The 17,057-nt window shown below is 43.9% G+C and overlaps 1 protein-coding gene across 2 annotated transcripts in view; it reads left to right on the plus strand.

Moving 5' to 3' along the window:
- The first annotated feature begins 519 nt into the window (after nucleotides 1-519).
- The window catches only part of LOC147111571 (arginine and glutamate-rich protein 1-like), a 45,708-nt gene continuing 29,170 nt past the window's right edge, over nucleotides 520-17,057 (plus strand). Inside the window, exon 1 of one of the 2 annotated variants that reach the window (XM_085998638.1) lies at nucleotides 520-1,080. In XM_085998638.1, coding sequence (XP_085854764.1) covers nucleotides 776-1,080 — 305 coding nt within the window. In that variant the 5' untranslated portion in view covers nucleotides 520-775. The remainder of the gene's footprint in view (nucleotides 1,081-17,057) is intronic. The other variant, XM_085998639.1, reaches the window with a different exon arrangement.

A 17,057-nucleotide genomic window follows, 5' to 3' on the forward strand; every position in this document is an offset into this window, starting at 1 on the left:
AGATCGATAGATTTTTGGATATTAAGGAATCAAGGGATATGGGGATAGTGCAGGAAAGTGGAGTGAGGTAGAAGATCAGTCATGGTCTTACTGAATGGCAGGGCAGGCTCGAGGGGCCGAATGAGCTACTCGTGCTCCTATTTCTTTTGTTGGAAGAGCAGGGGAGTTATCCCTGGTGTCCCAGCCAATATTTAACCCTCAACCAACACCACAAAAAAAAAATTATCTGCTCATTATCACATTGCTGTTTGTGGGAGCTAGCTGTGGGCATGTTGGCTGCTGCGTTTCCTACATTACAAGTGACTACATCTCAAAAGTACTTAATTGGCTGTAAAGTGCTTTGGGACGTCCTGAGGTCGTGAAAGGCGAGATATAAATGCAAGTCTTTCATTTTGCTTTCTCTCTTTCTTTTACTCTGTTCAGTTTTGGCAATGCCCATGACTTTCGCCCCTCGTCGCTGCACTGAGCTCGACTGTTGCCCGAAGGCGTTCGGCTATTTCCGGAGCGGTCCGAGCGGAGGGAGGGGCGCGGTGCATTGTGGGTGCAGGTGCCGGCGGTCCTTTTCGATATTTACCCGAGTCGCCATTTTGTCGCTGTTTTCGCGGCGTCTCCGGGGCCTCGGAGAATCTGCGAGGTGGAAGCCATCACGGGAACGTCGAGTCGGTGGACGGGGTCGTCACTCGTTACCAGTAGTCAGGGCGGTGCTGTACAGACGCCGACTCTCTGCCTTCTCCAACCCCACCAGCCATCCGGGGATCGGGCCGCGGCGGCGGCGATGGGCAGGTCTCGGAGTCGCAGCTCGTCGCGCTCCAAACACGCCAAGAGCAGCAAGCACGCCAAGCGACGGACGCGCTCCCACTCGCGGGACAAGGAGAGGCCGCGAAAACGCTCCAAGTCCCGGGAGAAGAAGAGCCGCCGGCACGCAGCCAACCGGGAGTCACGCTCCCGCTCCCGCTGCCGCACCACCCCGGAGCGGATCGACATCTTCGGCCGCAACCTGAGCAAGAGGAGCAGCTTGGACGAGAAGCAGAAGCGAGAGGAGGAGGAGAAGAAAGCAGAGCTGGAGAGGCAACGCAAGATGTGAGTGAGGCAGGGAGGGGGATGAGGCAGGGAGGGAGGATGCAGACCGGGGCCTCGCCTTGCTAACCCGCCGCGGCCTACTCCGAAAGGAGGAGGGGCTGGGTTCTCCTCCATAGGCATCGGCCTCGATTTTTTACATGATCCTGGGCTCAGTAAGGAGAGATTTCCGGCGACTTGTTTGCTGGAGAGGGGCCTGTACTTGGGGATGGGGGTCACTGCTGGACGCATGCGGTGAAATGGGAGGCGGCCCAGGGCTCAGGCTGCCGGTGGTGGCTTCCGCCTGGTTCCCGATCTAAAATGGCAGTCGGGCCCTGTCCCCCTTGATTAAAGAAAAACAATTCGGCGTCTCCAACTCCTGTGTCTTTTGATAAAGGTCTGATTCCGCTTGTGTTGAGGAAAGCATTTTGTAGGTAGACCAGGAATAGATGGTGCTGTGCAACAGTTTACTTCGTACGTTATTTCTGGTAATCAGTTGCAGATTACCATTCCATAACCTTACAGCTATTACATGGAAACCATTAATCCTTAAGTGAGGGTTCCATTTATATACCGTACCAACTGTGTAAGGTATTAGGAAAGGCTTTTAGAAGGTGATTAGTGAAAGATTATTTTCCATTGGTTGGCGAAGGGGGCATAGTCTCTGTTATCATTAGCAAAATGAAGGGAAAGTTAAACATTTCACCAGCACCAACTGAAAAGCTAGCAAATTGGGGCCGAATCAGTACAATAATTCCTTGTTAGTGTTTTGGCAATTATATTGGATAACACCTGCAGCTCAAAACTATATACAAAAATACTTCTTTATCTAGATGTTAATAAAAATGAATCCCTATGCATGCCTACTCCTCTTGACATCCCTGCAACAGTTTACACAGGCCTACCGCTTGAGGTGCAGTCTGCACCCAGAGCTTCCAGTTTATAACTGGGATCTTCTCTGTGTATATGAGCTGTTGCTGGTTCGTGTGTGCACACTTTCCTATTTAAGGGAATAGGTCGCTAGCGAATGAGGTGATCTCATTGAAACATATAAAATTCTTAAGGCGCTTGACAAAGTAGGGCTGGAAGGATGTTTCCCCTGGCTGGGGAGTCTAGAATTAGGGGGTCACAGTCTTAGAATAAGGATGGTGTGGAGATGCCGGAGTTGGACTGGGGTGGACAAATGTAAGAAGTCACACAACACCAGGTTATAGTCCAACAGCTTTATTTGAAATCACAAGCTTTCGGAGCGCTGCTCCTTCTTTAGGTGAAGTGGAGAAATGCATAAAGACACAGCTTATATAGTCAGAGAATCATGTCAGATGTTTACAGGTAACCTTTCCAACTGCCATTTATCACACCTCGGCAGAGAGATAATCACAGCAGTCAAAGGTGTGAATGGTGTCCAAACGGGTCAGTCAGGGAAACATTACATCAAAGAACAATGAGGTGGGGTCACAAGGGGTCAAATATTGCAGATGCTGGGGTCTGTATGAAAAACAAAAAAACAGACAAAAAACATTTTTTTTGGCTGGAAATCACAGCAGGTCCGGCTGCATCTGTGTAGAGAGAACAAGCCAATGTCGACTTGAGTCTGGATGACCCTGCGTCAGGTGGGGTTACATGTAGCGTGACATGAACCCAAGATCTCGGTTGAGGCCGTCCTCATGGGTGCGGAACTTGGCTATCAGTTTCTGCTCGACGATTTTGCGTTGTCGTGTGTCTCGAAGGCCGCCTTGGAGAATGCTTGCCCGAAGATCGGAGGCTGAATGTCCTTGACTGCTGAAGTGTTCCCCGACTGGGAGGGAACACTCCTGCCTGGTGATTGTTGCGCGGTGTCCGTTCATCCGTTGTCGCAGTGTCTGCATGGTCTCGCCGATGTACCACCCTTTCCTGCAGAATAAGGAGCCAGCCATTTATGACTGAGATGAGAAATTTCTTCACTCAAAGGGTTGTGAATCTTTGGAATTCTCTATCCCAGAGGGCTGTGGGTGCTCAGTCGTTGAGTATAAAATTGCTGATGAATGCAGTATTCAGTTCCATTGGCAACTCCTCAGATAATGAAACAGTCCGTGCCCGCATGCAGCAAGACCTGGATAACATTCAGGCTTCGGCTGATAACTGGCAAGTAACATTCGCGCCACACAGGTGTCAGGCAATGATTATCTCCAACAAGCTGCAGTCTAACCACCACCCCTTGACATTCAACGGCATTACCATCGCCGAGTCCCCCACCATCTAGATCCTGGGGGTCACCAAGAGCGGGTCAGAGGCTGGATATTCTACGGCGAGTGTCTCACCTCCTGACTCCCCAAAGCCTTTCCACCATCTACAAGGCACAAGTCAGGAATGTGATGGAATACTCTCTACTTTCCTGGATGAGTGCAGCTCCAACAACACTCAAGAAGCGCGATTCCATCCAGGACAAAGCAGCCCGCTTGATTGGCACCTCATCCACCACCTGAAACACTCACTCCCTCCCTCCACCACAGACGCACCGTGGCTGCAGTGTGTACCATCTACAAGATGCACTGCAGCAACTTGCCAAAGCTTCTTCGGCAGCACCTCCCAAACCCACGACCTCTACCACCTAGGAAGAACAAGGGCAGCAGGTGCATGGGAACACCATCACCTGCAAGTTCTCCTCCAAGTTACACACCGTCCTGACTTGAAAATATATTGCCATTCCTCCATCATCGCTGGGTCAAAATCCTGGAACTCCCTCCCTAACAGCACTGTTGGAATACCTTCACCACAAGGACTGCAGCGGTTCAAGAAGGCGGCTCACCGCCATCTTCTCAAGGGTAATTAGGGATGGGCAATAAATGCTGGCCTTGCCAGCGACGCCCACATCCCAGGAACAAATTTTTAAAAATTCAAGACAGAGATTAATAGATTTTTGGATTCCAAGGGAATCAAATGATATGGGGAATAGGGCGGGAAGGTGGAGTTGAGGTAAAAGATCAGCCTTGATCTTATTAAATGGCGGAGCAGGCTCGAATGGCTGACTCCTCCTATTTCTTATGTTCTAGGTTATGCTCTCTCTCAGCTCCTCTTGTCCGTGAAACCCATCTCCTGCATCCTTCGACCCTATTCCTACCAGACTGCTGACCACCCAACTTCCCTTTCTGGCTCTCATGTTAGCTGAAATTGTTAATGGTTCTCTCTCCTCAGGTACTCTCCCCCTCCCCTTCAAATCTGCCATCATCACCCCATCTCAAATAAAACACCCTTGACCCCTCTGTCCTTGTAAACTACCGCCTCATCTCCAATCTCCTTTTCCTCTCAAGTCCTTGAAAGTGCTGGCACCTCCAAAATCCTTGCCCAGTTTCCTGGAATTCCATGTTTGAATCCCTCCAATCAGGTTTTATTGTTGTATTAGAGGACCACAACTCCCCCGCCCCGCTTTTGAACCCCAGCCCTCAGCCCTTTCTCCCCCACCCCACCCCACCCTGTGCTAGGAAAATCCAACCTCCCCACTCTATCGTACTCCCTTCCCCCATAATCCTTCCCTCCACTCCATTCTAGCTGGGTCTTTATTCCCTTCCAATCCTAGTGCTTATAAGCATGCCTCCCTTGTATGTGTTGCAGTACCTCTTGGCCTCTCTTGCCCGATCCCAGTATCTGCCCCCAACCAACCTGTTGCCTCCCATCTTACTGCATACTTTAAAAAAAAGTTAGAAATTGATTCCATTGGTAATGGAGCATGTTTGAAAGACATTCACTGAGATTGAGAGACAGAGAGAGGAAGCGGTAAAGACAAAGAGAAACTTACAGGGGAGAAAAATGGAAGGAGATGAATGGAGATACAGAGACCACAAGAAGAAAAGCATGCGAGAGTCAGCAAGAGAAAGAGATTGGCGGATAAACAGAGACTGAATTAGAGAGTGGGAAAGAAATGGAGACAATTAGACTCCAATTTTTGTTTTGTTTGAGTAACAGTACAGGAGATCAATTGCTGTTATGATTAATATGAGAATCATTTCAAGGCTGTAATCACATCTTGGGGTACAGATGCTAATTGTACATAAAGAATTTAAGCATGGAATGAGGGAAAAAAAGGTGTTTAGTTCTTAAAGCTCAGTCCTTTCATAGACCATGATTTTCCCTAAATGGTTCCAAAGAGGTATTCAAGCAAAATTCTGTAATATTCACTCCTCATACTTTCAGTGTTCAAATCTAATGTGATGTGTTGCACAGCCAACAACTCTTCCCTGTAGTACAGGCCCATTGCGCGTGAAGTGTGGCTGTTAAATCTATGATGCCATCTTATTCACTTGCCTTAAAGTCATTACTGCATCTTGATTAATTCTTTGTACAATTTTAGGAAGCTATAGAAAAATTCAACCTCCGTATATGGGAATTGAGAAGAAACGTCTTTACCCAGAGAGTGGTGAGAATGTGGAGCCGGGAGTGGTTGAATAGTATAGATGTATTTAAGGGGAGGCTCGCTAAGTATATGCGGGAGAAGGGAATCGAGGGCTGTGCTGATAGATGAGGAAGGACGGAAGGCTTGAGTGGCACATAAACGCTGACATGGACTTGTTGGGCTGAATGGCCTGTTTCTGTGCTGTATATCTTATGCAATCCTATGTGCGTAGCTCCTGTAACACTAATTTGACAACTAGAGCATTGTACAAGACTATTTGAATTCTGAATTTATTAATATTTGTCTAGATTTTGGAATTATATCAGTCTTGATTGAGTTATGGGGAGAGGATTGTCTCATGAGCAGTCAAGCAACCTATTCAACCCAGGAGTGATATTGATGATTCTGTGGACTAAACTGTCTTCCTTTCCTTTCAGAAGTGTATGGGTATAATGGGTGAAAATGGGGAACAAATTACGAGAACTAAAGCTTCGGAAACAGGAAATTTCTGTGCATGTAAAGACAATGAGTACCAATCTGTCTGTGGCTGCAAATGCGTGTTTCAGTTTTCTGTTTGGTTTAAAAGAAAGAAAGACTTGCATTTATATAGCGCATTTCATGACCACCGGACGGCTCAAGCGCTTTACAGCCAATTAAGTACTTTTGGAGTGTAGTCACTGTTGTAATGTGGGAAACGCGGCAGCCAATTTGCACACAGCAACCTCCCACGAACAGCAATGTGATAAAGACCAGATAATCAGTTTTTTGTTGTTGATTGAGGGATAAGTATTGGCCAGGACACCGGGGAGAACTCCCCTGCTTAGAAATTGTCCACCTGAGAGAGCAGACAGGGCCTCGGTTTAACGTCTCATCTGAATGACGGCACCTCCGACAGTGCAGCACTCCCTCAGCACTGCACTGGAGTGCCAGCCTAGCTTTCTGTGCACAAATCCCTGGAGTAGGACTTGAACCCACAACCTTCGGACTCCGAGGCGAGTGGGCTACCCACTGAGCCACAGCTGACACTGTTAAGGGAGAAAAACATTTCAGCTCCCCGTCAGCTACCATTACAGTCCCCCTTGCCCATAGCCAATCAAGAAACAGGCAGACAAAGAAGTAATGCCCACCACCTACTTCTTACCAATGTTCCCTTTAAGCCATGCGGTTGTGCAGCCGGCTCTCCGGCTTTTAAATAGGAAAAACCGTGCATGTGCAGTATTTTGAAGGGGCCGCGCAGCCAAAAAAAATTTCAAGGGAACATTGCCTCTTAACCCTCTATCTTCCCTATCTTGCTATCGCCGGCGCCACCAGCCATAATTTGGTGTTCCCTTTCCATGCCTACCACTCTGGTCCTTGGCCTTTGCCTGTCATTCATTCCTAGGTCATGTCACATACTGTGGAAATTAGTTGTAGGGTAAAGCTCAGTCCACGCTACCACCCCCCCCCCACCGCCAGTGTATTTTACAATAAACCTAGAACTGCATCCTCTACAGTGTTAGTTTGACATTTCCCACATAGTCTGTCACTTCAGCTTCTCTGAGATTGCTGATCAATGTTAAATTATGGACAATATTGTGCTGTGGATTCTCATCCCCAAAAATTCACCACATTCAATGCCCTTATAACCCCATTGATATGCGTTAAGTTCACTTTCCAGAAGCAAAATGAAATGTTCTTAACCCATTGCTTCTCACCCCGTCTCCTCCCTCCCAACCATCTTAATTACGCAATAATAAACAAGATGTATGGTATTCAAAACATTTTCATTCAGTAATTGTTTTGGTATGAGGTGAAGCCTGCAGCTTAATAAAATTTTGTCTTTATTAAATAGAGGTGGATTTAAAACTGAACAAACGATAATGGGAACTATACATGTGCACGGAGAACAATTGTTCAACAGGAATATATGGAGGGGGGAGGCAGCGTTAAACACTACTGAGGTTTCAATCATGATCTAATCTTTTGCAAATAATACTGCAAAGACAAACTAAAATAAAAACATAACCAAATCACGATTATAGAGACATGTCTACATTAGAAACGGAGATACATTTTGATTTTGAGAGAATATATCCATCAGGAGATGATCTGAAATTAACTGAATTTGCTATAGTAAATAGGTTTGTGAAAGTGCTGCGGCCTCTTCACAAGTTATATTGTTACCTTACAATAATTTAACAGCCCAGTGTTAATTTATTTCTAATGTTATAGCCAATGCTTTGGTTGTTAAATCATTTACCAGAATAAGGAAGCACATTGTGTCAATAAAGAATTGCATATTTCTTCTGGGCATATTTCAAGCTTTCCCATTTTTTGTTGGTCATTTTTACTGACCCAGTAAACACATGTGTTATAATGTATTTTGGTGAGCTATCAAAGCTGACCCAGCCCCTGCTTTCATATGCACTAAGAACAGGGATTTCTGAACAATGATCAGGGTTGAAAATCTTTCTGTGTCTTCTCTTCTTCCACCCAGGATACCTAAAAGAATTGTAGCAAATCTCATTACTACCTTAGCTGTGCAGTAAATTTGGGACCTTACTGGTCTGTTTAACTTAGTGCAGCTTCGTGAGGTGCATTTATCTACTGAGCCGTGTGAATGCTCTGAAATGTAGTTTTTGAAAAAATGTTACTAAAACCCTCAGTAAGTTGTTTAAGAAATTGTACAAACCACCAATGCTGTCCTTCTGCAGACCGAGTTGGCAGAAGTAGATTTTATGAGTGTATGCACTATCATATCAGAATGAGAATTGTACTGAAAGCACTTCAATGTAGAGGGAGTCAAATCATCAACAGAGTTATCCCATTCATTTATATCAAAATTCAGAGTTTTGATGAAGTAGTTGTCCCCTTCCTTTATCTACAGCATTTTCACATCTATGGATAAGTTCCTCCTCGATACTACAAACTAATGAGACCGGGATTACTTACCATTCGAACTAATGAAAGGCTTATAGATGCTTGGCTCTAGACAGTGTTATATGCAGGCTTTGGATTGATGGCAGTAACTGCCCTTATGGTTTTAGACATTGGAGTCTATAAAGGGTGTATTAAAAAGACTGCAGCTAGCTCTTAGTTAATCTGGAGACAAATGTAAATGGCTGCAAGTGCTATGTGGCTGGCCTTTGTTTTATGATAGAAGCTTCCCAGTAGAATAAGGTGCCCATTTCCAGGGACCAGTGGTGGTGGGCCCAGCCTCGTTTTTTAATAACATGTAAAATACAGCTCTAAGTTTGAGAGAATAACATTTTGTCTGGTTCTTGTATCTACCACAAGTCTGATGTTTTCTTTATCCCTTACCTGTGCTTGCTGCTTTGTATAAGTGGCACCACACACAATATGAGGTTTCTGCAGCTGACAACATTACAGGAGTTCCTCAGGGCGGTGTCCAAGGCCCAACCATCTTCAGGTACTTCATCAATGACCATCCCTCCATCAGAAGGTCAGAAGTGGGGATGTTCGTTGACAATTGCACAGTTCAGTTCCAATCTCAACTCCTCAGATAAGGAAGCAGTCTGTGACCTGGACAACATTCAGGCTTGGGCTGATGAGTGGCAATTAACATTTGTGCCACGCAAGTGCCAGGCAATGATCATCTCCAACAAGAGAGAGTCTAGCCACTTCCCCGTGACATTCAACGGGATTACCATTGCCTAATCCCCACCGTCAATATCCTGGGGATCACCATTGACCAGAAACTTAACTGGACCAGCCGCATAAATACTATGGCAACAACGGGTCAGAGGCTAGGTATTCTGTGGCGCGTGTCTCCCCTCCTGACTCCCCAAAGCCTTTCCACCATCTACAAAGCACAAATCAGGAGTGTGATTGCATCCTCTCCACTGGCCTGGATGAGTGCAGCTCCAACAACACTCAAGAAGCTCAACACCATCCAGGACAAAGTGGCCCACTTGATTGGCACCCCATCCACCACCTTAAACATTCACTCCCTCTACCACCGGCACATCGTGGCTGCATTGTGTACCATCTACAAGATGCACTGCAGCAACTAGCCAAGGCTTCTTCGACAACACTTCCCAAACCCGCAACCTCTACCACCTAGAAAGGCAGCAGATGCATGGGAACACCATCACCTGCAAGTTCCCTGCCAAGTCACGCACCATCCTGACTTGGAAATATATCACCGTTCCTTCATCGTCGCTGGGTCAAAATCCTGGAACTCCCTCCCTAACAGCACTGTGGGAGTACCTTCACCTCTCGGACTGCAGTGGTTCAAGAAGGTGGCTCACCACCACCACCTTCTCGAGGGTAATTAGAGATGAGTAATAAATGATGGCCATACCAGCGACGGCCACATCCCATGAATGAATTTGTTTTAGCTACACAGTGCCCAAATGCTAATGTTAATTCTCTCTCCTGCTTCCAGGAGCACTATTAATGAAAAATAATCACTTCTAAATAGCCAACTGGCAGAAAAAGCTCATCCACTGACAATAAATAGGACAGACAGTACAGTCAGGAACTGTGGTGTCATTAATTCCTGAGGCAGGTTCCAGGGGGAAGAATAGCTCCTGGACTGAGAAGCAGGTATCAGCCCAGTGTTCTCAATGAGATACCCAGTAACCCCATCAGCAGATCATCCATTTCAGGGGTAAGCAATTACCTCAGCTCACTTAGATTAAGTAGAATTATATACAAATTACAACACAGAAACAGGCCATTCGGCCTCACCAACGCATGTTATTTATCTTCCACACAAGCACTGCTGCTAATTCCATGTACCTGCCGTTCCCAAATCCCTTTTCCTTTTAAACCTCCCCATTTAACCTATTTTTAAATGTTGACATGGTTTCTCCTTCAAACACCAACTTTGGTAGTGCATTCCACAGCTTTATCACCCTGTGCTTAAAAAAAGAAAGTTCCTTTTGCTCTCAGTCCTGAATTTTGTTGCCTTTGACTTGATTGTGCCAGCCCTGAGCTCTGGAATTCAATTCAATTCAAATCGCTTTATTGGCATGATAAGGTACATCTTATGTTGCCAAAGCATCGAAATACATTTATGGTTGAACACATAAATGCAGATCTATTCATACATTGTATAAACAGATATATCCCTGAGTGTATAAATATACATTCGTATAATTTGTATATACTCTTTTCTTAGGTTTACTGGTTGTCCCTCTGTTTATGGCAAGCTGTAACATAGTGTGCCACTAAGGTTACACAGTTTCTCTGTTCCCCTAGTATGTATGGGAGTTTTTGGTCGTCATTCAAATTTCTGAATTCAGGGCATATTTGTGTGAATTTTTGGTAGAAATTCTCCCTGATGCCCTGATATTTTCCACAAGCTGTGAGGAAGTGCATCTCTGTCTCCACCACTCCCTGACTGCAGTGAGAGCATATCCTGTCCTCTCTTGGCAGCCGGGTCTGTGTGTCTGCCTTTTTCGATGGCCAGGCTATGTTCACTAAGTCTGTACCTTGTCAAGGTTTTTCTCAGTTTGCTATCCTTTACCATGGTCAGGTATTCAGCCATGTTGTATTGTCTGTTTAGGGCCAAGTAGCAATTGAGTTTGTTTTGGGTTTTTGTTGTTTCTGCCCAATATGACAGGTATTTTTCCTTTTGCTTAGTGACAATTGTGTTGGGTTGAATTCTCTGTGCTACGATGTCACTGTCCTGGGGCTGGTTATTGTTAGTAGTGTTAGTGGTTGCTTCACTGAGTCCCAGGACTAGTTGACTGAGGGTATTCTTCTTTATGGTCCTCTCTTGGCATTTCAGGGCTTCGTAATGATAGCAGTGGGGGTTGCTCATTTTTAGGTGTTTCCAAAATTTGGTGGCTCTTTTTTGGATAGTAATTATTCATGGATATTGGCCTAGTTCTGCCCTGCATGCATTGTTTACGGTTTTCCTTTGAGTCCGGAGGATACTTTTACAGAATTCTGCATGTAGGATCTCAATTGGGTGTTTGTCCCATTTTGCAAATTCTTGTTGTGTTAGCGGTCCCCACACCTCACTTCCATAGAGTGCAATTGGTTCAATTACTGATTTAAACATTTTGCGCCAAATGCTAATTGGGATTTCTATTTGGATTGATCTTTTAATGGCATAGAAAGCCCTTCTAGCTTTCTCTTTCAGTTCATTCACAGCCAGACGAAAATTTCCCGTAGAGCTGATTTTTAAGCCCAAGTATGTGTAGTTAGTGGTTTGTTCAATTTTAGTTCCTAGTGTGAAATTTATTGTGGGTCCCTGATGTATGGATCTTTGCTGCAACACAAGGACTTTGGTTTTTTGGTGGTTTATTGTCAGGGCCCAGGTCTGACAGAATGACTCCAACAGATCCAGGTTCTGTTGTAGACCCTCCTTAGTTGGTGACAGCAGAACCAGGTCATCTGCATAGAGGAGGAATTTAACCTTGGATTCATATAGGGTGAGGCCGGGTGCTGTAGATTGTTCAAGTAGTTTTGCCAATTCATTTATGTAAATATTAGAGTGTTGGTGAGATGGGCGAGCCCTGCGTCACACCACGCCCCTGTGGGAAGTATTTTGTTTGTTTGTCTCCAATTTTAACTGCACATTTATTGTTTGTATACATTGATTTAATTACATCATATGTTTTTCCCCCTACACCACTTTCCATAAGTTTCAAGAATAGACCGTCGTGCCAGATGGAATCGAAAGCCTTCTGGAAATCTATAAAGCAGGCAAAAATTTTGCTTTTGTTTTGATGAACATGTTTGTCAATTAGGGTCTGTAGGGTGAAGATATGATCTGATGTTCTATAGTTTGGTAGGAATCCAATTTGGCTTTTACTCAAGACGTGCTCCTCGAAGTTTATAAGTCTTTTGTTTATGATACTACAGAAAACCTTCCCCAGGTTACTGTTTACACAGATGCCTCGATGCCTCTGGAATTCCCTCTCAACCTCTCTGTCTCTACCTCTCTCCCCTCCTTTAAGGCACTCCTTAAAACCTACCTCTTTGTTCAAGCATTTTGTCATCTGCCCTAATATCTCCTTATGTTGCTCAGTGTCAATTTTTGTTTGAAAACACACCTGTGAAGTGCCTTGGGACGTTTTACTACATTAAAGGTGCTATATAAATGCAAGTTGATGCATCTCTTGCATTTAATCTTGTACCTACACCCTTTTGTTCTAGACCCCTTAGCCATTGGAAACAGTTTCTATTCTGTCCCATTCTTTTGTAATTTTAAACACTTCTATCAAATTACCCTGTAATCTCATGTGTTCTATCAAAAACAGTCCCAGTTTTTCAGGTGGGTCTTTGTATTTGTATTACCTCATACCAAGCAATATCTGAGTAAATCTGTGCTGTACTCTATTACCTCAACATATTTCCTATAATGTGGAGCCCAAAACTGCATAGTACTGTTGTCTTGCTACGTTATATATAGATTCACCCTTACATCTTGACTTTTATATTCTATACCTCTTACCATAAAATCCAGTATTCCATTAACTTCTTTATGGCCTTATTTACTTGAGGCACTCCTTTTACTGTCTTGTGAACCTGAAGCCTCAAATCCCTTGACCTTTTCATAGGACCCAGCCACCACCTATTCAAAGTATAGATATTTGATTACCAAAACACCCCACCTTAATGTCATTGAATTTCATCTTGCACTTTTTTTGCTCATTCCACCATCTTAATCAATAGTTGTTTGTGCGGAGTGAGAGGGATCAATTAAGAGATGGAGTTTGTACATTGAGGAGCTGCTCTGTATGCTGGATGAAAACAGATGGATTAGGGCCACTGGTTTAACACCTCCGTATTATGGAATATGTGTAAGAACTACTGCCTTTTAGATTTTCTTTTGTATGTGTTTGTGATACTGTATTGCAAAAATACAAGTTTTTAGTTCCGGTACAGCTTTCTTCACGCTGAGGCCCATCTACCTTTTCAGGTAAAGGTTGCATGGCACTATTTGAAGAAGAGCAGGAGTGTTCTGGTGTCCTTACCAATAATTATTCCTTAACCAATATCACCAAAACAGATTCTCTGGTCATTTATTTCATTGCTATTTGTGGGACCTTCCTTATGCAAATTGACTGCCACGTTTGCCTGCATTACAACAGTATCGGCACGTCAAAAGTACATCGGCTGTGATACTCTTTGGGACATTCTGAGGTTGTATAAATGCAAGTTCATTCTTTCTGTCTGATAGAGTTTTATTCAGTGAGATTCCTTCGTTCTGTAAGCTATTTCTCACTTATTTGGGTTTTCCTTTGCTTAATGTACATTGGACAGCTGTTCGAGATGCTTCCATGGTGACTTACCTAAGATCAGAAACTCAATATGTAAATGTTTCAGACTTGTCATACCATTTTTGGGTGCCATGCATTGAAATTCCAACATACTGACACCAAAACCCATTTTGTAAATTATTGCCATAGCTAATGCTTGAGTGTTCAAATATGTTTCTTGCACTGTTTTGGGAAGCCAAAATATTTTCCTGCTGAAAGTGCATTTAATTTTTTATTCAAACTGAAATCTTACCTGTACTAGAGTTCAGAAACAACTTTTTAACACTAATGATTACAGTACAGTGTAATCTCCATTAACTGCCACTCTTTCAGGATAATGAAAAATTTGAAAATCAAGGTCCCCAAATTTTGGGGTTTGTACATATGATGCAGCAATACAAGTAGAATACAAAAAAGAAGCATTAGTGAGCTGCATACTGCGGTGAGGGTCACGTACAAGCTGTAAAAGTTCTAGCAGATAATCCCAGTGTGGGCATAGTTTTGATCTTGTTTTTTAAAAAAAAACTCCCAGATATTATGCAAAGCATGCCTTGGTGTGAAAGAGCAGTTGAAGTATGCCTGTACAGTTTTTTTTGGCCTATTATGTTAGTGGCATTAAATAATATAAATAAATACTGCATGCCTCCATACCTCAATTTCCGAATGTGCACTCCCAGAACCCGAAAGCTTTGTTTACTATCAGTGAGGTTTCTGATTTATACCGTCTTCAATTAACATAAATGTCCATAAACTAGCAAAAAGTATATCCTAAAGTACCCAAAATATTTCTTTTTACTCAATTTTCACATTTATAAACCGTGTATGTGTAGATAGCATATAAAAACTTATTCAGGAGAGTTTTTTTAACTGAATTATATGTAACTAAAATACTTCATTGTGTAACGAAACAAAACGAGGTAATTCCGAAACAACAGGGCAACTGGATACAGTAATTCATAGCGAGGAACCAGATGTAGTAAGGATAACTGAAACTTGGCTACATACAGAACAGGACTGGCAGTTAAATGTTCCAGGTTATAACATATTTAGAAAGGATAGGGAAGGAAGAAGGGGGATTGGGGTAGCACTACTAATTAGAGATAACATAATGGCAGTAGAAAAAGGGACATAACTACAGGAAACTTTGTGATATCTGGCACCGACGGGACCGGCGTGTTGCCGATCTATCAAAACTGCCGGACATACAAAGTTAATGTTGAAGCATATGGAGGTTTTCATCTCCGTATCTGACAACAAACACTGTTGCTTAGCAACAGCTTCTAAAGAGTCGGCTGCAGCTACAAGTGTCTCTAGCTGAAGCTGTTGCTATAGCTACAGACCTTGCAGTGCCTGGGGGGGAAAAAAGAACGAGAACTAAAAAAAAATTATAGAAAACGGCTCCTGATTTTTGCCGTTAGATCGAGTATTCCGGACATAAAACCTCCGGATAAACCAAAGTTTCCTGTAATAAGATAGAAACTGAATCCATGTGGATTGAGGTAAAGGATAAGAAGCGACCGATCACGCTCAGCGGGGCATTCTACAGACCACCTAATAGTGGAAGGGAAGTGGAAGAAGAAATATTTAAGCACATTTTTGAAATGAATAAAAGACATAGAATAATAATTAACTACCCCCAAGTAATTGGAAAAAGCTAATTTTGAGGGAATGAGAATGGAACTAGGGGAAATAAACTGGGGGGGGGACAAAAGATAGAACAGGAGTGGGAAATATTTTAAAAAGCTAATTAATAGAGTTCAGGAGAAATATATTCTGGCAAAAAGCAAGAAAAATCTAGGCAATAATGAAACACCATGGATGAATAAAAGAGTAAGGGCAAAATTGAAACTAAAGGAAAAGGCATACGCTAAGTTCACAGACAATAAAGGAGGGTGACAAAAGGGAATACAAAGAGGTTCGGAAAAATGTTTAAAAAAATTAAGATGGCTAAGAGGAACTACGAAATTAAACTATCAAAGAATATAAAAAGGAGTAACAAAATATTCTACCGACACACAAATAACAAAAGGAAACTAGGGATAGAGCCACGAAGGGATGTACAAGATAAACTCAGGTAATGACAGAGAAATGGCAGAAATATTGAATAATTTGCCTCTGTATTTACCAGGGAGACTAATGGGACTTGACATTAGAATAAATGATCCAAAAAGATATTGAGGCATTTAAGATACAAAGGGGGAAGATAATTAATAAACTAGTTAAACTTAGAGAGGATAAAACCCCTGGTCTGGATGGATTGCATCCGCACATACTAAAAGAAGCTAGGGTAGAGATAGTAGAGGGACTACTATATATTTATTAAAATTTCATTAGAAAATGGTATAATGTCAGCGGACTGGCAGACAGCTAATGTTCCTAAATTACAAGGGAAAGAACAAGGCCAGGGAACTATAGACCAGTTAGCTTAACATTGTAAAGATAATGGGCTCGATTTTCATTGAGCCTTGGAGGGGTTAAAGTTGCAAAAACTGGCGGGTGTGCGGGACCCCCCCCCCCCCCAGTTCCTGACTCCGAGCAATTTTAACTCGGGCGTGTCTGATGGTCCCGACTCCGTCCCGCATCCAACAGGCGGGGCTGGTCATTAAGGCCCTTAACAACCACTAAATGGCCTCTATAATCCTATTTTGAAAGGCCCTTGTGAATTTAACCCTTTTCCCACATGAAACACACTGGTGGGAAACACGAATGTGAAACCTGGCGGGAGCACGATTGGATTGCTGACTATCAACTGCAGGTCAACCATTAAAGAGGAGATTTGATCAGCCATGATTTGCAGGTGGCAGGACTTAGCGGTCTCAGGTCTGGGGCAACTTTTAGAAGGCTTAACCACACCTCTGGATGGTTGGAGCTTCACACCCATCTCCAATGTGACCTCCTGGGAAACCCCTCTCGCCACCTTCACTCAGCGCTTCCTCAACGGAGGCATATACTAGAAGCATGGGAGCCATTTATTTCCTTCCCATCTGGGCATTGGAGCTCGAGCACCAGCCGTGGCAGCGGCAGAACCAGGAACAACAGCAGCAGGAGTGCCAGGCTGCTGCTCACCCACATGAAGCTGCACAGGCCAGAAGGGGCCAGTGGCTGGAGTGCACCTTGCTGCACATCACGGGGGTCATGGGAACACGTATCTGCAATGGCAGTCCTACTCGGAAGGACTTCCATGAAAGTCTGCTTTCTCTGTTCAGTAGATGCCCATCGCTCCTCAAGAGATGTCATTCTATTCTGAACAATGACCATGTTTTCCATACCCTGGCGACTAAGCTCCTCCATGGCCGTAGCCATCCTCTCTGCCAGAGACTCCTGCATCTGTGCCTGGAGTTCCATCACTTCTGATCTTATGGATGGACCCAGAGGCAGAGGGTCGACTTGCTGCTGAACCGAGCTGGCAGAGT

This window comes from Somniosus microcephalus, chromosome 10, assembly GCF_052327205.1.
Source record: "Somniosus microcephalus isolate GS21.2 chromosome 10, FLI_Smic_1.0, whole genome shotgun sequence".
Lineage (NCBI taxonomy): Eukaryota > Metazoa > Chordata > Chondrichthyes > Squaliformes > Somniosidae > Somniosus > Somniosus microcephalus.